Source organism: Ostrea edulis, chromosome 4, assembly GCF_947568905.1.
Source record: "Ostrea edulis chromosome 4, xbOstEdul1.1, whole genome shotgun sequence".
Classification (NCBI taxonomy): Eukaryota; Metazoa; Mollusca; class Bivalvia; order Ostreida; family Ostreidae; genus Ostrea; species Ostrea edulis.
The window spans coordinates 93,668,420-93,691,178 of NC_079167.1; the positions used below are offsets into that span (position 1 = coordinate 93,668,420).

A 22,759-nucleotide genomic window follows, 5' to 3' on the forward strand; every position below is an offset into this window, starting at 1 on the left:
TTATCCCATGCTACGCAACTATGGATTAACAATTACTTTATCGCAAAATGGGACTGTGAGTGTTTTAAAAAATGGGCCTTGGTACATGTTACCATAAAGGGAGAAAAAGACATTGGATTGTTATCCAGGTAAATTCTAGAAACAGAATAATCTTAGGATTACTCGAATTTCCTTTGTTTACTATCTATAGAACTAAACAAACTATCCGTGCAGCTTAGCCATAGAACAAAAGAGACAATGATAGACATGATCATAAAGCTCATTTTAGAATGATTCTTAAAATTACAGACGTTGTTCAACGTAGTAATATTTGAAACGAGAGCATGTGACCAGTCAGTCACAGAAAACAAAGTAAATTTCATCAACTCTTCACCTTTTATTGTTTTTATTATAAAATACTCCGAATATATACATCACAATGATAAACAAAGCTACAGTGGAGCCGCACAATACACGGTTCCGGAATGCGACCAGTTTGATTCTATTTTTAACCAATAGTAAATCTATGTAAAATGGAAGACAGATACAAGGAGTCCACATATCAATGACATATTTGATTTAACAGATTTGAGCAGGTTTTTCCCCACATCAACGAGCAGCTGACAAAAAGATATTCTAATATACCGAAAAGACAAAGTTGTTTATATTTTTTTTTAAAAATCCACAAGTCTAGAGCATTGTTAAAATAAGATATAGTAAGAGATATATGATCGTTATCAAGATAAATTAAAAGGACAGTACGAAAAAAGAAAGAAATATAAGAATTGGTAGGATGATCCGATTTTCCTTCGTTTTACCGTTATATATGCTTTGGAGTATTTTCACAAAATAGAACAAATGAGTTGATGACAGACATGATCTTCACATCCACAACGGTGATATCACAGAAACACTTGATATTCATAACAATGATTTATCTTCAATTCTTGAATGTCATCTGTTTTAGCACAAAGTCAGATGACGTCAGCAATATAGCACCACTTCGATCCAACAATATCTGATTTGCGAATACTGTACAACACAACAGATATGAAACGATTTCGTAGAAAAATTTTGTCATCAGTATTTTCTATTTTTCATTGACACTGCTGGAGATGACGTCATCCAGTCCTCGTAGTTCGTGGGAGAACTAGCGATGATTTTTTCGAACACCTGGCAAAAGAAAGGCAGTGGATGAAATGTTCAAATAAATCTCTTTCTTGGTTGTCAGCAAACTTCCGCCAGAGTTCGTTTGGTCACAAACCAAACTCTTCCAGTTAGGCATTATGGGATAGCGATTTCTTAGGCCACGTATACTGTGTGGCGTCACTTTAGAATGTAAACATCAAGTTCATTACTGTACATTATAATTTGAACAGAGTCTCCCTACTTTTTAATGATTTTTAAAATCATTTTATTAAAATAAAATCCATACTTTTATATTAATGCTCTTAATGTCAAAATTTTCAAGCTTTAACTACGAACTACTTCTTTAGTGTTATTTGCCCGCGTGATAATCGAGGGCTCACAATATACAAATCTGTATATTGTATTGCGTCAAATGGGAGAGGTCTATACGTACAATGTAGATGAGACAATGAGGCCTCGACGGGGAGTTTGGGTCGTCAATGAACGTTATAACCATTGTACGCCAGCTATGCAGAAAAATAGGCATGTAGGTTCTATTGAAGTTCTTTGCAATAATTGATAATATGTTGTACGGTGTGACCGTTGAGACGAGCGAAGCCCATTAACAGCTTGCAACACGACTTTTATCCGCCTCTTCATTTAACGCGGCAAATATAACGCGCTTGGTGTAAACAGTTACAAATTGTGACGTCATATTAGCTGCAATGTTTTTTCTTCTCTCAAACCAAGCAAAAACAAAACGTTTGAAGCTATAAGAAAGCTTGACAATGTCTAGAATTTAAAAACGTTAATCGTACTTTCTAAACAATCTAATTATTTTAATTACGGGATTGTCAATGAAGTATACCGCAGTGACGGCGACATTTTTCCGGAGGCATTATGGGTAGTCCCCATCATTTTTCAGTTGATGAAGAGCAAACCACGTGACTCAATTGCGTAATCATTGGAGCGAGCTCGTCGTGTCGCTTCGCTCGCTATTAATTTAGGTTTCAGATTGAATATTTTTGTACTGAAATGTTTTATCTAGTGTTTTCAAGATTCTGCATTTCTTTATAGGATTTAATATGTCTGACGGCGTGACCGTGTTTGAGGGCGAAGCAAAAAATATTGGCATTAGTATCTAGATCCACAACAGGACAGAAAATATCTCGAAGAATTAGCACCTAACGTGTGAGGACAGAGTTCAATCAAAGTATTCTAACTTTAGACATTTTTGATCCGCCTATTTATTGAACGCGGGAAACGCTATGCAACTGATGTAAACAGTGCATTGTGACGTCATATTCAGCGTCGGTGTTTAGCAAATACATAATCATAGGGAGACATTGCATTGTACAATCGCGATTTAAATCGAGGAGTGATTATTATATGATTAAAAATTAAAAAATAAATAAAAAAGATTTACATGCTTTTACGGATTTCATGTAACATCTCAGAACGACGTTAACTTGGGTACACGAGATTCAAAATGGAGAAATACATGTCCACGTGCATGTATTCGAATCGACTCCATTGGTACCAAACTTTTCAAGTTCCATAGGTATGGTTTAATTTTTCATTATTTTCCTATATTTTCCTTTTAAACATGTATATACGTGTTACCTATAGGGAGAGCTCCGCTCTCACGGCCCTTCGGGCCGTGAGAGGGCTTCGCCCTCTATAAACTGTTCAGTATCTTTACCTTTTCATAAATACAATGTATATATAATTGTAGTATATGTTGATAATGGTAATAAATGCTTGCTGTTGAAATTGAAACATGCCAACACAGTGGAAGTTTCCAACTGCAAGTAATTGGAATGTAGGATCTTAATCAATACTGGCAATATACCGATACTGGTAAACTCTAATGATTCAATTTAACGTTGGTTGTGAATTAAACCAAACTGAACATGTATGAAATGTAAAACTTCTACGGTACCAATTTTGATGCACCAGATGCGCAATTCGACAAATAATGTCTCTTCAGTGATGCTCAAGCCGAAATATTGAAAATCCGAAAGAACAATAAACTTGTAAGAACTAAATTGAAAAAAACAAGAGTGCCAAAGACTGGAGTCAAATTCGTCTACGGATCAGATCTATGCATGAGAAACTAACAATCCGAAACTTACAATTATGCATTTCATGTACATTCTGAGTTGACATCAAAAGTCGAAATCCCACCCAGAAGTTTCGTCTGGAGGAACCTCGGAGCTCTTTGGATAACTGTCGAAATTGCTATAATCATTTGGTCCTTTCACCTGAAATTACAATATGATTTTTCGGTATGAAGAAAACAGAAACGCATCTGTTGGGCTACTAATAAAACACAGTGCTTTATCTTCAGCTAAATCATTGGAGGACATTCTGTGAAAACACGTTCCTCGACACAATTACTGTAATGATAGCGTAAGCATTCATTCTTCGTCAGTCCTTACAGTAGCTGTTTTATTATACATGTGCGATTGTTTATAACGGTTAATGGAGCTTACGAAACGATACCTGATTAGCCATCTTTGTGTACAGCTAGTGTGCAAGACTTGATTGAAAGTGATAAGAGAGGGGAGATTTTGTTCATTATGCGATTAAATAACTCACAATCAGCTTGTGGAACACGTATAACGTACCAAATGGTACCCGATCGGTCATCTTTGCATCGGGTTCGATGTTACTATATTGATTCGACAATTGTTACTCCAGTTAGTGATAGAAGTCATCTGATAGAAGTCAACATTTCTTTGCAAGTTCATGTTATTTGCAAGATATTCGAAAGTGAGTAGAGACGCGTATTTTCATTGAGTGACTAAAACCTGATAACCAATCAAATCGATTATGAAATTCTCAATTTATTTTAAGCTCGATGTTCCAGAAATAAAATGTTATCTTCTTCGCACATGCAGGTGAAAATAACGTTCTATTTTCTCTAAGCCAATCGTAAAGCACAGAATCATTCGATCATAAAATAAATTACGATATACATAAACGATGAAACAAAGTCTCGCACTGATCAAATATTACTTACCGATTTGTTCCCAAACGTTAAAACCATCTATACAGTATCAAATGAAATCATTTAATACAAACCCCGAATTTTGTCCAATCAAATTTCATTTTTGTGTTAAAAAAAAGAATGTATAATTGTTGATAAAGCCAAAATGACTTACTTGTGGAATAATGGGCGGGATCAGTTTCCTTTGTAACAGACCGTCCCAGTCAAATCCCTGAAACCACCTGTAATAGAAATCTACTTTGAACAGATTTGTAATTCTTGCTTTAAAAACGATTAGATTTGGGTGGGTTTTTAAAAAACAATTATCATTACTATTATTGCTTTTTTTTTTATTTCACTGTCAACAAAGAGCTCCGGAGCGGATCAGAAACTCTTGACCCAGGAAGATGCAAAGGTGAATGTAACAGACATTAATGGGACCAATCTGCACATGATCTACATGCCGCCACCTACTTGTTTTTTCTGATATCGATTATTCCGTTTTTGCCGTATCCCAGTCTTTCCGCCGGATTATCCCTACACAACTTCTTGATGAGTGAAGCTGCGTTCTTACCGATCCGCCGTGGGAATTCTATGACGTCTATACCCTTTAGGATAATGTTGTATGTTTTCATGGGATCGGACCCAGAGAACGGTGGGCTAAAAGATAAAACATCAATAATTCTTCCCTTGGAGAGCTTTGTTTGTATGCCGTTTTACGTCCCATTGAAGAATACTGCAGATTCCTGAATATACGCGAGAAATTTATTATCGCGTAATTTCGCGAGACGCATCACTCGCAAAATAGAATTGCTCCCTTTTATTTTTATATACCACTCGTGAATTCATGTTCTCGATATATAACTTGTGCGAGGCATTTCGCGATATTAAGTGCTCGCGTAAATTAAGGAATCTACAGTACTGTGTTGAATGAGACGCCACCAGCAGTCAAGATTCGTTATTCTCACACCAGTGGGACTATGCCATTTCTCTTCCACCTCTGTCAACGCCTTTGTATAAAATTCGTGTACAACTTTTAATAATGAATTTCAAAATTGTTGGTTTCATTTTTCAACATAAGAATAAAGTATTTGATTAATATCAAACCACGAGAATTCCTCATATTGTAACCATTTATCCTTCTGTGTTTAGTAGACCAGAAATGATCAAAGAATTAGATAGGTTACATGAGGAATATGTTTTGGTTCCAGCTGACAAAGCTTGTAATAACATTGACTTCGTTTGTAAGACTCATTATTACAACTGTATATGAACTTAGCATTAATTCCAGTTTGGGTAAACTCACTTTTACTCTAACTGCCCTTTCAAAAGATGCAATTCTTCAAATCATGCTTCAGTTTATGGGAGGGTGAATATGAGTTACCGTACCTATACTGGATTTCTAAACTTCACAAAAACCCTTACAAAGAAAGATACATTGTTGGATCGAGTAAATGTTGTACCAAGTCCCTATCGTTGCTCCTCACGATAGTAATAACAGTTGTGAAGGGGAAATGGTGTAATTCAAATTTGGATTCTAAAATATTCTAAAGAACTTTTAGTAGATTTGAAATCGCAACACTTTTCTCAATTCAACAGCATCAAAACGTATGACTTTTCAACACTTTTCATGATCATTCCACGCAATAAATTAAAGATTAGAATTTTTGACATCATAGACAGTTGCTTCTTTAACGAAAATGGAAAAAGGAAATATTCCTATCTAGTGACCAGTAATCCAAAAAATTACTTTGCTAAACGCCACTCTGATTCTGAAATAAAATATATGCTAGATTTCCCCTTTGACAATATCTCCGTAGTATTCGGTGATCAGGTCTTCCAACAGTTGGAATTCCCATGGACAAAATCGTGTTCCTTTGTTAGCTGATCTGTTTATATATTCCTATGAAGCAAATTTATTCAAAAACCTCTACGTGAGAAGAAAAAATCTCTTGCTGTGGCCTTCAATTCGATATTTACATTAGATATATCGACGCCGATTTATTTGGTAGCAATAACCATTTTAATTCACATGTCGATTCGAAATATCCCTGTGAACTCGAGACAAAAGACACTAAAGAGTCCTCCACAGAATCGTCCACTTCTGCTTCATACTTAGATATTTTATTGCAGATCAATATTAACGTCAAACTAACCACTCAACTTTATGACAAATGGGATGATTTCAGCTTCTCCATCATCAGCTTCCAATATTTATGTAGCAATATTCCATTATCACCTGCATATGATGTTTATATCTCTCAACTTATTCGATGCGCAAGAGCTTGTTTTGCATATGATCAGTTTTAAATCGGGGCAGACCACTGACAAACAAGTTGATATTACAGAGGTTTTAACAATCTCATTTAAAATTAGCATTTCACAATTTTTGTGGTCATTATAATGATCTAGTTTGCCAATACAACATATCATTGGGTCAAATGCTTTCTGGCGTGTTTTAAACCGTTTATTAGGCCGTTCTTTGCACACTAATTTTGACTACGGATTACTCCGTTTAACTTGTCAGGACATAGGGCTCACGGCGGGTGTCACCGGTCAACAGGGGATGCTTACTCTTTCTAGACATCTGATCCCACCTTTCGTATGTCCAGGGGTCCATGTTTGCCCAACTCTTTTTTGTATTCCTAATAGAAGTTATGAGCTTGATCACTGTTTGTTACCTTCATCTTTCCTTATTTGTCCGAACGTAAGACTAATGAATAAATACACTCTAAGTTGCATATGAACTATGTAAACTTAACAATCATATTTCACCCGGTAAGGATGAATTTATTTGTGGGATAACGGAAGAGTTTATCACTGCAGTGGTCATAGCACTATACATATAAACGTAGTGCCCGTAATAAACATAAGTCGGACAGATAAATCATTTGTTCATGTATCTAATATCAACTCCTATAAGTGAAAGGTGAAGATAACGAACAGTGATCAATCTCATAACTCCTATAAGCAATACAAAATAGAGAGTTGGGAAGCACGGACTCCTGGATATACCAGAGGTGGAATCAGGTGCCTTGGAGGAGCAAGCATCCCAGTCGACCGGCCACACCCGCCGTGAGCCCTATATTCCGATCAGGTAAACGGAGTTATCCGTAGTCAAAATCAGTGCGCCAAGGACGGTCCAACAACCGGTATGAAACACGTCAGACAGCATTTGACCCAATGATAGATTATATTGGCAAATGAAAACTTTCATCTCTCAGTTTCCTATCGTTTTCTCACAATACATCCAATTCATTTGTTTTAACTAATGTGCTTGTCACATTGCATGCATTTCATCCACCATTTCTATTGTATAGATCACGTGATTAGATTGTTACGTGAAGAAGGCGTTAGTGTAAGAAAAGCTTGCATAACGCGCCCTCTGGTGAAAATTTGGTTTTTTTAACGTTCGCTTCTAATGCAAGGATCTTAGCGAAGGAACAGTCACTTATAAAACGAAAGTGACAAGGTAGGGCGGAGCTAACTTTAACCTACATGGAGTTAAATCTAACCTTTCCAATACTTCTTCTTGGACAAAATTAGAGCACCTGTGCAAAAATTGAATGTCAGTTCATTATGTAATAGTAAACACAATTAAAAAACTGCATCTGATGAATTGTAATGTAAACCAATGGGTAGAAATATTGTGGCTTTCTACAGCATGTTATGACATAAAAGTGTTATGACATAAAAGTGGGTAAAATTGAACTTGAAAATCTCAAAGTTTCTCCTCCCTTAGTTAGATGCATCGGAAAATGGATATGTAACGTCTTGGGTTTGACACAGCATCGGGATCGAGAATCGCTTTATAGCGAATACCACTGAGATCATGGATGTCTCTTTGAGTGGTCTGACTTTAATCTTGTGCATTGGATTTTGTTATACATATAGGTTGTATGCAGATAAAGTAAAATATAAGCATTAATATTAAAAATAGCGTTTGAAATATTGATAATTTTTTTGGTGTAAGAAAAACACGTCTATTTCAAGGATAATGATTTGAAAATTGACACCATTTTTAAATGGATCTGTGCAAGTAACTATTTTGGATCCGTGCAAGTATCTTACGATATTTTTATTTGATCAATATTATTGTAAATTTATATAGTGACATATCTAATTAACACATTTACCCTAAAGTACTTTACATGAAAAAGAAATTAAAACAAAAGAAAAATAATTGCATAAAGTAAAGGGACATAAAATAATATTAAACTGATATGACTTAAAATAGGCAAAGCTATATATATATATATATATATATATATATATATATATATATAAGCACGAAAACTCAACAACACCCTACTTTCTTAAAGTGTCGGATCTGAGAAGATACAAGGTCAGTAAAGAAATTTATAAAAGCACTGAAAAGGTCACGGCACTGTTGGTTATTTAAAACTCAAATTTTCGACGCAACCCTCGTCTTTATCAAGAGACATATATTACATAAACAAATAACACACACCACGAAAAACGACAAGTATCAATAAACTAATAAACTATTTTATAGTTTATTGTTACTTGTCGTTTTTCGTGGTGTGTGTTATTTGTTTATGTAATATACATGTATGTCTCTTGATAAAGACGCGGGTTGCGTCGAAAATTTGAGTTTTAAATAACTAACACTGTCGTGGCCTTTTCAGTGCTTTTATATTATATATATATATATATATATATATATATATATATTAAATACTAAATTACATATATTTCGTGCACGTTTCGATGTACACGTATGATTAATAGAGCCCCACAATAGGGTGTTGTATGCACATTAATTCTCTTCGGCTAATTTCACCAATTGCTAATCCTTTGGAATGAGCATGTGTGAAAAAGATACAAACTTAACAAAATTTTCAAAGCAAATCGTATTTACTTCAATTGAACGGATGACATATACCGCCAATTTGAATTTATAAGGCACATATAGTTACCAGAATGTTTTAGCTTTAGAGAAGACGAGCTCAGAAAAATGAAAGTCAAGTCTCTAAATAAGGTAACACAGGCATGAAAGGTGAAGATAACGAACAGTGATCAATCTCATAACTACTATAAAGGTGAAGATAACGAACAGTGATCAATCTCAGAACTACTATAAAGGTGAAGATAACGAACAGTGACCAATCTCAGAACTCCTATAAAGGTGAAGATAACGAACAGTGATCAATCTCAGAACTCCTATAAAGGTGAAGATAACGAACAGTGATCAATCTCATAACTCCTATAATCATATATATATATATATATATATATATATATATATATATTGTAATCTCAATACTGTCATATTTTAATATTTGATTTTACTGTGTGGAGTAAATTTAAAAAAAAAAATACAGTATGACAATACTATTGACGAAGTTTGATATCAGCTATTACGTCTTCAAGTACTTTCACTTCCGCTAAATTAAAGACACATGAGGTCTAGGGCTTCAAAATGTTATAAGCTAAAATATATATTGGGGACAATAAACACTTGACACCACGGCATTCATAAAAGCTAATAAAGGTCTGGAATGGCCTCTCGACTTTGATTTATTCAGTGCAAATATGAGAAGTTTCATCATTATTGTAAGAATTTGAAACACAAGTTCAATTAGCTCTAGGAAGAACTAATTTTTGCAAATATCGTAACACCAAAATTAAAAATTTTCCAACTTCAGCAATTAATATCAGACAGACATTGGAGGAAACTAGATTTCCACTCACGAAAAATAATTTTAAAACAAGCAATGTCATTGTGCTTTGTAATAGGAGAACGCGAAATCGACAGTAGATGGCAATGATGAAAAGGCAACGAGTTGCGTAACATTTAATTTTCAAGTGAAACTCTGTTTTATTGCACAAGTCACATCATGATGTTAATTTCAATGACCTTTTCAGGAAGTAAACAGACATGTATAGATATTCGATTTCCATCTATTTCCACATGCCAATCTAAATGCATTAATCTAATTGATTGAGTAGAACAAAGAAGACATAAAATCCCATCTCATTGAGTATCTGATCCTCGAGTTTGCGATGGAACTAGAAAAAGAGTCCGTCAATAGCTCAGTTCGCGGATTTGTCAGAATACGGAGAACCGCTGTCGTTACAACCGTTAATTGTGAATATTGATTTAAAAAGAAACAAATGCCATTAAACCAATGCTTTGTATTAATCAAACAGCAGTACATGTGAAACTTAATGACATAAAGAGTGCAACAGACAACTGAACTAAACGAAATGATATGTCTTATAGTGTTCTCCCAGGATTTCGTGACGTCAGACAGCAAAAAGACTTGGATATTTCACGTGAATCAGTGCAACGGAATTGAATAAGATATATATTGAAGATTTGGGGTAGATATATCATATTCTACTATAAATAAAAGTTATTCATGAGGCGACACAGTGATCATGAGCAAAATAAATGTATTATGCCCCAATAGATAAATTTCTTTCAGGACGCAATACAGTGTATAGTGGAACGGATGTAACCCTTTCCAATAGAAGAGATTTTCACGTCCTAGTCGAGTACGTCCAGTGATTTGATTTTTTTTTTATGGTAGAAAAGGAATCGATATCCATTATTCTTGCTATCGTACGCTACATGCATCTAACACAAGACGAAATACCTAAACCCTAGTCGTTCTTACTCATTACAAACCTTTATAAGTATATGAACAAGTTTACATGAATTTAGAATTGTAAGATGCTTGTATCTACTACAATGGTATAAGTGGAGGAGAGAGATTCTATTCCTCAGCGATGTAAAGCAGAACATCAGGTGGTTTGAAAAACATGTGATATTGCAAACGAAGCCTGGCATCCAGCATGTAAAGATACTAAATAAAACTGGTGAACATCTGGATTGAAAGATCGAACACGTTTCATAATTTTGATAACTAAAAGTTCTTTTATTTCTTTTCATAATATTTCTAACAATTCCTTCAGAATTTACGAACAAAATAAATCAAGGATACCAGGCCAGCAGGTGATAAAGTAAATGTAAATATAGTTAAGTTACAGAAATAATTCCTAAACCTATAATTGATAAGTTCACGTATATACAATATAACAATGAATTAATAAAGAAATACTAGAACCAGCCTACTGACGACATGGAATTAAATAACACAAATGTTCCGTTTTTCGAGTGTCTGTATGCTTTATCCAGTGTAGATATGCTGTACTCGTTGTTAGGAAGTAATTGATTATAATGTACTATATGATGGTAAAAACTTTCATATAGTGCAAATTTTATACATCGCCAATTTCGCTGTTGCATGTAATAATCGAAGGGACGTGTTGATGGCAGGATCTCGAACACCGATATTACAAATTTTGTGGGGAAATGCCCTTGCTAATAGATGGTGCCTTGCGCTATCACGATCAGCAAAAATTAAATGTGTTCTAGTAAGTCAAACAATATAAATGTTATTGGATGAAAGTCTACTTAATGTATGTCATTGGATGAAAGTCTACTTAATGTAATGAAATATATCAAAACCCTTAGAGTCCGCCTGACTCCACATGAAAAGCTATAAGAAATGAATTGGCCTCTATGAACATCAGTTAGCCTTGAGAATGCCACAGGCTGTTGAAATGATGCTTTGCATAGTTTTTTTTTATCAGAACCAGTGACAGAATATAGACTGTGTGATGTAGGTTTCTAATAAAATATCATAAGGATACAAAATTATAAATTATCATAGTTTTTTTCTTTGTTTTGTGAAAAGCTGGTGAGCATACAAGGCGGGTATGACCGGTCATCAGGGGATGCTTACTCTCCCTATGCACCTGATCCCACCTCTACTATCTCCAAGGATCCATGTTTGCCCTTCTCTTGATTTTGTATTTTTATTGTAGTTATGAGATTGATTCACTTGTTCATCCATCTATTGGACATTGTGCCTTGTTTCGAACGTCCAGATGGAATTAAGTTGACCAGTTTTGCTTCCTTACCTGCCGGTCAAGAGCTCAAACATGAGAATTCCCAGTGACCAGTAGTCGGCTGCCCGGTCGTGACCTTTGTTGAGAATGATCTCGGGAGCCACGTATTCCGGTGTACCACAGAATGTCCACGTCTTCCTACCATGTCCAACCTTTTTCGCAAAGCCAAAGTCGACCTGAAGAAACAGGCCGTTCTTTGTAGTTGTAGCCCCTACTGTCATGTCAGTTAACGAACTATTTAAATCAGAAACTGAATGAAGAACTCTGTAATTGTTTTAGATAATGCATAAAATGCATTCGATCTTATACTTACAAGCTTGACATATCCAGACTGGTCCAGAAGTAAGTTCTCTGGTTTGAGATCTCTGTAAATAATTCCTCGGTCATGCAGGTACTTGAACGCCTCTAATACACACGCTACGCAAAATCTGGCCGTCATGTCATCAAAACTTCCCCTATCCCTGAGAATGGTCCAAAGTTCCCCGCCCAGACAGGCCTCCATCAGCATATACACATACTTCTTATCCTTAAATGTTTTGTATAATCTGGAAATAAACCAACAATATAACTTATCCTTCAAAACAAAGCGATGAAAGACAAAGTATTTTCATGATATTCCAAATTGAAGTGAGAAAAAAAGTTTTGAAGCCTTCAAGCTATTTGTGGCCCTCATTGAATTGATAAAGCCTTAAACTAAAAAAAAACAAAAAAACACCAGGTGAGAATGGTAGTTTGGCCTTAGTTTCAAGACACAGTAAACGTTTTAGGACCTGAACCCTAACCATTTAATATACATTGTTCATGTCTGTAACGAATACAATCATTCCTTTCAATATAATACGGGATGGGATTCTTTGCAATATTACAAGGATATACTGGCTAGCCAGCTAAGCCCAAAACTTACAATCAGACGCATTAACCAATACAAGACGACAAACAATGAAATTCATATCAGCATCCCAATCTCTAACCAGAGGATGTCTAGATCGTCATATATACAAAGTTCTACATCGCCTAATATAGTTCTTTCAATAACCCACTACAGATCTAATATAGAGATATGAAGAACTCTTCAAGTCTTAATAGCAGGTTTGAAGTTATATTCCCGAAGTCATCAACCATGATATTGAAGGAATAAAAACGGGATTGGAAGCGAGATTACATGTCACTTAAGCAGTGAATTATCTCTCTAGAAAACCAAATACTTGAGTAAGAAAATGGACCAGTCTAATCGAATTCTTGGAGATATTTACAATCATGTAGTCCGCTGATCAATTTTTTTTTCTCCAACGGGGAAACCCAATCTTTTCAACACTGTCTGCTCCTCCAGAGTAAGTCCAACAAGACTTATTTTCTGAATGTGTTAGATATTTAAGATTAAAGGACAAGTTCCAAACAGTCTAAATATGCTACTCTCTATCGTGCAGGTTTTGTAAACGCCGTAACACTTTGACATTATACCGAACGGCACATGCCATTCATGTATACTATCCAAATTGTTTGTGGATTATCAGAAGATCATTACCAATTTTCTTGTACATGTGTACAACAGTAAAGCATTTTGATGAACATGCTATCATTCATTAATATCTATGTTATAAATGTGTAGTTAATGCTAGGTGGGGACATGACTTTTCTTCTAATATTCAATATTTAGAACTCAATCTTTTCTAATTTCTAAAAAAATTTAATTATGCACTTTTTGCCTATGATTGAAAATATGATAACGTATGAAAAAATGATAATAACGAACAGTAATCAATCTCATAATTCCTACAAAGAATACAAAATTAAAGTTTGGCAAACACAGACCTCTAGACACACCAGAGGTGGGACCAGGTGCCCATAAGAAGTAAGCATCACCTGTCAAACAATCACACCCGCCGCGACCTTATAACCCGATCAAGCAAACGGAGCAATCAGTAGTCAAAATAAGTTTGTAAAGAACGGTGTAAGAATTTGTATGAAACACGTCAGACAGCATTCGACCTAATGACAGGTTGTATTTGCATATTAGATCGTTATAACGAACATAGAATTTGCGAAATGCAGTCTTTAAACGCGACTGATTAAATCTCTGTAACATGAACTTGTTTGTAAGCAGCCTACCTCGATTTAAAAACTATCATATAATATAAGATTATACTACTTCTAAGCTTCATTTTCTTGGTATTTGTTTTACAATACTGATATTGTATTGCACTCTTATAAATTATTGTATGGGAGAGAGGGCTATCTAAGTATCTGACCTTGTGTCTTATCCTTTTGATGTTTTGTCAATAAAACGTTTCAACTATTGGAAATACATTTATGTCATATAAGTTTAAATCGCAAATATCATATCAATTTCCCATTTTTTGAGCGAATTTCTTACAATCCAAGTACATGTGTTATTTTTAAATTATCTAAAGAATAAGACAAAAGAGAAATAACTTTACTAAAAAAAATTAAATTGCCTATTTCAAAATACATGCAGGTAAGAACTGTAATGCTATTACGCTTCATGAAAAATATGTCGGCGTCCAGCGTTACAATTCATATCCTCATCCAATTTCGAAAAGGAAATTAATTTCTTATATTTACATTCATCTCTCATATCTGTTGAAATACCTAACTTTAGAATAGACGCACTATATTTACCAAGAAGTTCTGTATTCATACGCACATTTATAACTGCGGCATGTACATGAAAGAAGGGCTTTCATTACAAATTGCAAAGATTTCAAAGGCAAAAACATTAAGAAATGTAAATATTTAAGCTGTACCTTGCTATAAATTGAGATCGAGATTCCATCATGATTTTCTTCTCAGAGTATATATGTTCTTGCTGTTGAGTGTCCACTATGTGTTTCTTCTTAAGGCACTTTAATGCATATGTTCTCGATCGTGATTGTGAAAGTTGAGTCTGAAAAAATATTAATTACAATTAAGAATTCGCAGGGCTTGATTTTTCAATTCTTCTCGAAATGAAAGTAAAAATACTGACCAAGTACCATAACTATACTTAATTAGTATATAAGATTTCGGGGATTGCCCAGTTTAACTTACGAGTTCTACTCGGCCAAATCCTCCCATACCCAGAGTGGCAATGACTTCGAGGTCTTTGAGCTGAACGTTTAGGAATTCTTTATCCGGCTTGTCCCGGACCGGAGACAACAGGACATCAGATCCGTTACTACCGCTTGTTCTGTTCCAAAGTGAAATATTCATTCAAATGAGTTTTAAAAAAATTCAGATCTCTACTATTTCTTAAACTTTCATGTCATCTGTAGATATTGATCGTGAATAGCATTATTGAAAATGTCAGCAGGAAGAAATCAAGATTTCAGACTAATTTTCAAACCCAGATCACCAGGAAGGCTTGTGGAAGACATCTGAGTGATTCAGAGTTAGTTGTGCGATAAATTAGATTTTTTGGTGTAAGTAATTCGCCAAAAATTAACACATCAGTAACAATGATTATCGACAATCAGAAAAAAACATATTAAAACGTTCCTAGTAAGTCGTGATATTTTTATACACATATCGTTGATTTTCATAACAAGCTGTTAAACAATGTAATTCTCTGTATCCGAATATTGAATTTGTATCTTACATCAGGTAGAAAGGGAGGCCAATGTGCATTTGATACTAAAACAATAAGTATCACTGATTTTAAGGAGTAATGTACACTATATAAATATACAATGAACTGTCGACGTGAAAACAAGGAAGAACGTTTCAGGATAAGACATTGTACGAAAAGATGAAAAAGAAATATAGTGTAGCTTGCAATGTGAACATTTACAAAATAAGTCACATGAGAATATCATGAGCGTGTTATAGAATTATTCCGGGAAGAAATATACCAAAGAGGGTTTTAACATTCATGATAACTACCGTTGGTTTTAACATTCATGATAACTACCGTTGGTTTTAACATTCATGATAACTACCGTTGTTTTAACATTCATGATAACTACCGTTGTAACATTCATGATAACTACCGTTGGTTTTAACATTCATGATAACTACCGTTGGTTTTAACATTCATGATAACTACCGTTGTTTTAACATTCATGATAACTACCGTTGGTTTTAACATTCATGATAACTACCGTTGGTTTTAACATTCATGATAACTACCGTTGGTTTTAACATTCATGATAACTACCGTTGTTTTAACATTCATGATAACTACCGTTGTTTTAACATTCATGATAACTACCGTTGGTTTTAACATTCATGATAACTACCGTTGTTTTAACATTCATGATAACTACCGTTGGTTTTAACATTCATGATAACTACCGTTGTAACATTCATGATAACTACCGTTGTTTTAACATTCATGATAACTACCGTTGGTTTTAACATTCATGATAACTACCGTTGGTTTTAACATTCATGATAACTACCGTTGGTTTTAACATTCATGATAACTACCGTTGTTTTAACATTCATGATAACTACCGTTGGTTTAACATTCATGATAACTACAGAGGGTTTTAACATTCATGATAACTACCGTTGTTTTAACATTCATGATAACTACCGTTGTTTTAACATTCATGACATGATAACTACCGTTGTTTTAACATTCATGACATGATAACTACCGTTGTTTTAACATTCATGACATGATAACTACCGTTGTTTTAACATTCATGATATGATAACTACCGTTGTTTTAACATTCATGATAACTACCGTTGTTTTAACATTCATGACATGATAACTACCGTTGTTTTAACATTCATGACATGATAACTACCGTTGTTTTAACATTCATGACATGATAACTACCGTTGTTTTAACATTCATGATATGATAACTACCGTTGGGCTCCTCTGGCTTCGTCGCCATAATCTTTTTCACGCAGTTCGTTCAGGTCACCAATAAGTGCGTTGAAATGGCTGAAAATTGAACACAGAAGAGATTTTCAAAACCTATGGGTATACACTGACGTCATCGAATAAATGCAAAATAATCTTCAGATAGGAATTTCTGTTACTTCTTTAAACTTGAAACTCTTGCATGGGTATCAACGCAGCCTCGTTGTGACAATCAAACCCTACCCTACGTCACAATGCACAACGAGCTTAGAAGGGATAGAGATGTTAAATATACTTACTCCCTGTCAACAGTAAGACACTCCACACCTGGCGGTAGCCCTATCACATTAGCAGTTCGTCTGTCCTCACTAAAAAAGCCAAACCTTACATGTGAGTGCATTTGAACGTGTTAATTATTCTATTGTCAACAAAATGTTAACAATACCTCTTCATGTTTTGTAAATCTGATATGTTGTATTAAAGTACCATATATGTTTTGTAAATCTTATATGTTGTATTAAAGTACCATACATGTTTTGAGTGCCCATGTAATTAACCTATTAAAAGTTTGAAAAGTAAAGTCGGACGTTACTAATTAGCAGATACCATGGAAGAAAAACACGTAAACAGATATATAAGCAGAGAGATTATATCTATAAGATAAACAATCTTATATTCAATTTGTATTCACCTGAGGATGGAAGAAGCGCTAGTGGTTTCAATATATTTTGGAAATGCATATTTTCCTCCTTTATTATTATTATATATATATATATATATATATATATATATATATATATATATATATATATATATATATATATATATGGTTTAGAAACAGAGTTTGGAACAAGCTAATTCAGACTTTAGCAGTAGAAGATGTTTAGAAATATCAGTAGAGAGAACAGTTCTTCGTAATGAAAACAACAAAACCTTTTTAATTCTAAAGTACCATGCAAAAATTTCGATAATATCCATGCCAATAGTGCGAGTGAATTGGTGTGGCGTTTGATAAAATGATCGATGTAGTTTGAATGTCATTGAAGAGAATCTCATTCAATCAACTCGGGGATGGATCAAAACATGTATGTCAAGAAATTAATGTGCACTCCTTTCTACAAGAAGGAAGATTTGTCACAAAATACTTTTATTTTATCTTTGTTGTCAAATAGTTTTCTAAAAATAATTTCACCGTGTGAATTTCGGATATACCATGCAAATGCTACGCTTGCAAAAAATATTAGAAAGTTAATGCATTAGGACCTTTTTGAAAACTGTTGATTGAAGAATAGCTCATCATGTTTCATTGACTGTAGGTCTGCACCACGATTCTGTATCAATATGGATTAGTCATCCGGCTACAGCGTTGCCATAAGGTTAATGAGTCGCCAATGTAATACGAAGGAAGTTTCACGTGCATTTACCCCGTCAATATCCATATTTCTTTTTAAATGGTTTTACTAATTATATTTTTAATTCTATAAAATGTTTCTTCGTAAAATTATGCAGGGGACAGGACTCTTGATATATCTAGACAGAGGCTGTAATACCTTACATGTATTAAACCTTCCACAAGGAAACCTCTGTTCAAATTGACTGGTTCGTGGAAATCAAGTTTCAAGGCAATGCAATGTTCAGGAGGCTGACATACTATGCGAAAAATCGGTTACAAAATTAGGTGTAGATATACGCTTTTAGCGTAAAAAAAAAAAAGTTGCACAAAATTAAACATACAACATTCCGACAGCTGCTTTAACCCGATCAAACAAAATACCAACTTAAAAAATATTTATACATTGTAATTTTCTTTTAATCTGTCATGATGTCTCCCCACTTATATGGCATTACTTGTATCAAAATGTTGTGAATATTGCTCAATGCGATGTGCTCATCGCGTATTGACTATCTGTAGCATTGCCTAACTAGCCTAACCAGTCTACATGTTCCTTAAAAACCGTACTGATGGAGCCAAGATATCAAAAAGAAGCATTCATCAGGATTTCGTTTAATATTCCAACCATTCCATTTAATCTCAAGGTAATATAACAGAGTATGTCTGAAACATATTATGTAAAATATTCACGTCTTTCAATTTGCATTTCCAAATGAAGCGATCGACTCTTTGTGTCAATTGTTTAAAGCGTTCGCTAATCTGAGAGGTTATTGGATTCCCAGTGCCTGAAAATAATTTCTCTGGGTTTCTACTTCTGTTTTATCTTCTATACATATCCCCTCTGAAAAGTTTAATACTGATGAGTAGGATCAGGACGAACTCTTGACAGGGGCCTCATAGGCAAAGCATTTAAAGGTGTGACGTCATTGCACCATTAGTCATGACGTCTTCCCCACCCAATGCATACCGGTATGTGTATGTAAATAATCCGGTATCAGTTTCAAAAGTAATGGAGTGTATCATAGAGAAGGAGAATTAGCAATCTCTGTTGCTTCGCCTCTGTTTGCCAGTGACTTTGATTAGTCGATAACAAGGTGACGGGGGTAAATAATGACAATTTAAGTATCATTCCTTCTACGTTGACGTTCACGTTATCCAGACAATGGCTTCTACTACTCAGTGACCGTATTCAGGGAGAGGTCGATATAATGGTGAATACTTCCTCTATTTTGTTACTAAGATATGCAAAGGGTTTACTAATTGCTGTTTCGATGGCTATTACAGAAACGGATTTCTATCCAAATTCTTTCGGAGGGGATCATGCAGATCCAAATATCTACTTGATATGTTACGGGGATTACACTGTTCAAGATAAGAGGACGTGAAGTAGTATTAAAAGGTTGTCACGATCGCGAGGGCGATGGAAAGAACTGCGGCATGTATTTGTCTGCTCGCCATGGTGCATTCATCCCAGTGTGAATTTTAAAAAAATAATCCTTCAATGCCTGAGTGATATTCATTACCTAAGAAGCGATTTTTCCCCGAAATAGTCTCCCCTTGTTAGTCGTCTGATCTCGACGGGATTCTCCACTCCTGTGACTTTCTGGGTAACCTTGACCTTTGAAAGAGGAACACAATATTCATATATCCTATAAGACAGCATACACATTGTTTTACATGTTAGAGTTAACCGTGTGTACAATATTGCATTACATCTTTTAATTTACTATGGCTTATTATATTTCGAGTATCAAAGGTATAAAAGGTGTAAGAAGATAGCCTAGTAATTAATAGTTTCGGAAATGTAATTAACATGTGAGCTTTTCTAAGATTTCGAGTGAGTGTAAATAGGCAAATATTTGACAAAAACCAACGTTAATACTTCAGTCTCGTTATTTTTAAAATAAACTACTGTAAACCGACTTTAATTCGCGACTACTGTACTTCGCAAATTACTAAGATGAACTGGTTCGCGGCGAGTAATTTTCGTCACCAAGATTATCTGGAACGTACAAGAAACATTAATGATTTAATTATTATATTCGCGACGATGACGTTCTTACGAACCTCGCAAAAATTAACGTTTACGCGAATAAACGTTGGTTTACAGTATTTGCGATTCGCTCTAAATACCGATAATCTACTTTTAGTCTACACGTACAATACTTTTCATTATTTTTAGTTTCAAGGGACAGTATTGTTAAAAAATATAAATTTCAATTTCGCAATATATAGCTTCTCCACAATTTTGATGTTGAGCTACCGTACCTCGCCTTTGTTAATGATGAAGAAAGTGTCTCCGGTCTCCCCTTCTCGAATTATGTAATCATTTTCTGGGAAAAAGTCCTGAAATGTAAATTTAAATTGTTGGAAATCAATATACAATCAGAAGATTCAAAATCTGTACGACAACACTTTTTCTTGTACATAATCTGAATTTCAGCATCGACATTGTCAAGATGTACAAGTTTCATTTCATTTAGATGAAACCATCGTTAATGGTAAGTGACCTAAGTGTGAATAAGAAAATAGACCTGCACGATTGTTTCATTTCATATTCAATAGCTCTTTTATGTAAGATTATGAGCCAATCCTATAGATATAAAGAGACATTCTAAGGTAAAGAGAAAAGTTACTACATATCATGATGCAGTATATTGATCAATGGAATCCAAAACTAATCAATGGGCACAGCATGATTACGGAAACGGTACGTATAACACTGTAATAGCTTCACGCGTCTAGTGCTTGTTCTCCAATATCTGTACAAACACAGAGGGAGGGGGGGGGGGGGGGGGGGGGGGAGATTACGTATTAACTCTTAGCTATCTTGTATTATTATACGAGATATTCAATGATCTGTGCGTAATATGAAAACAATACTAATTACACTCTTTCATTCATCTCAATATCTACTGTGGTTTTCATTTGATAAGTAATTAAATTACCAGAATATGAATTAAGCATTTATCAATGTGTTTTCAAAGGAAATCTATTTTCTAGTGGGTCTATTTGGCCACCTGAAACTTACCACTTCAAGACAATCAGCTATTCTTGCGAGTTTTTCCGTAGGCAGGTTCTTTAACAATGGTACACTGAAATGTGAAAGCAATGAAAGGAATGTACAAATATTTGAATGTTCTATTCCTTACTCGTTATTTTCACGTATTTTGAATAGTATTATTTTTACCAATATTATTAACACGTTATTCCATATAGTTTTTCCGTGACAGTTCATTAATTCCAATCAGCCTTGTTTTTCCACTCATACATTCATTTAACATCATCTAATTTAAGACTGAATTTTCATCTACTCTTGTTTTGTTGTCAACCACTGTCTAATCAGATGAATTTAATTTGGGATTTTTTCATTACGTTGGTAGGTCATCCTCATCTCTTTTACGTAAGTATGCTATGTGTGACATTAACATTTTCCTTTAGTTTTCATCTTCTCTTTTTCAACCCAATTTTACACCGTTTTCCAGAAATACAAATTCTAGAACATCTGTTTCTATATAATATACATGTACATATACTTTTATATATTCTACCAATTTCTAGATAATTTTTTATTCAAATATCATTTCATCGCCGTGCAATCTACTTGACAATAAGCGCATTTGCGGAAGACTTTGTTAATAGGTAATTAGCGAACCCAATAGAAATGTCAGATTCCGGAGGAGAGAAGCCTAGTACTGAATTCCGTCCACGTCCGTCAGCGATACAGCGAGGCCTCTGTGTCGAACACGACTATGAAGTGACCACTTTGAAGTCAGATGAAGTGACAGCTCCCGGTTGAGTGGGCGCTCAAAAGTTCAAAGGTCCGGAGTGATATTGCTAACTAGTTTATTCAGAAGAGATACATGATCGTAATGTGCTATATCAGGTTTTGAATTAGAAGTACTCTTTCCCCAACATTAATCTTGGTCCTCTTGCAACATAATCCGGCATCATTGTGGATAACTTTGAGATAATATGTGAAATCAGATCCGATTTCGTTTAATACATATCGGAATATAATTCTCGACAGGCAATTTGTTCTGTTCCATTGGGGTTGATGTTTTAGGTATTATTCAAAGCTGCAAAATCCCAAATCTAACTGTAAACACAGGCTGTGAGCCTTTGAGGATTTTTCTTTTATTTGTAATTACTGGGGTTAAGCTGATTTTGGTTAGAAAGTGGGCGTACCCCTTGTGTGCGTATGGTATGTCCGTCAGTCAAACGAGTTTGGTGACACGCCTCTTTCTCAACCTGTGGACTCAAGGAAAGTTTGGTCTCAGCTTTCAATTTTTAACATCTAGAGGCGAATTTAGAAATGGGGTGGGTCGAAAGCTTTCACCTTATCTATTGTGTTTTCTGCCCAAACAAGAGAGCTGCAGTCTTCTTAAAGTTGACGTTTTCCATGCATGAATGGAGACTCCCCCCCCCTCCCGTGACCCTCAAAGATCCTCCATTATTTCGAATGACGCAAAAGTCTTTTTTAATTAGGGGAGGGACTTTTAATTGATCCTT

General features: G+C 34.8%; 1 protein-coding gene across 4 annotated transcripts in view; it reads right to left on the reverse strand.

Moving 5' to 3' along the window:
- Positions 1–363: 363 nt before the first annotated feature.
- The window catches only part of LOC125668763 (cGMP-dependent protein kinase 1-like), a 73,639-nt gene continuing 51,243 nt past the window's right edge, over positions 364–22,759 (reverse strand). For 3 of the 4 annotated variants that reach the window (XM_048903163.2, XM_048903164.2, XM_048903166.2), the window contains exons 6-18: positions 21,279–21,342; positions 20,516–20,593; positions 19,771–19,865; positions 17,154–17,222; positions 16,858–16,935; positions 15,089–15,227; positions 14,806–14,945; positions 12,354–12,585; positions 12,053–12,216; positions 4,574–4,759; positions 4,275–4,341; positions 3,243–3,371; positions 364–1,152 (exon numbers count right to left, since the gene is read on the reverse strand). In XM_048903163.2, coding sequence (XP_048759120.1) covers positions 3,276–3,371; positions 4,275–4,341; positions 4,574–4,759; positions 12,053–12,216; positions 12,354–12,585; positions 14,806–14,945; positions 15,089–15,227; positions 16,858–16,935; positions 17,154–17,222; positions 19,771–19,865; positions 20,516–20,593; positions 21,279–21,342 — 1,408 coding nt within the window. In that variant the 3' untranslated portion in view covers positions 364–1,152; positions 3,243–3,275. Of the gene's footprint in view, positions 1,153–3,242; positions 3,372–4,274; positions 4,342–4,573; positions 4,760–12,052; positions 12,217–12,353; positions 12,586–14,805; positions 14,946–15,088; positions 15,228–16,857; positions 16,936–17,153; positions 17,223–19,770; positions 19,866–20,515; positions 20,594–21,278; positions 21,343–22,759 lie in introns of those variants that run through there. The other variant, XR_007367760.2, reaches the window with a different exon arrangement.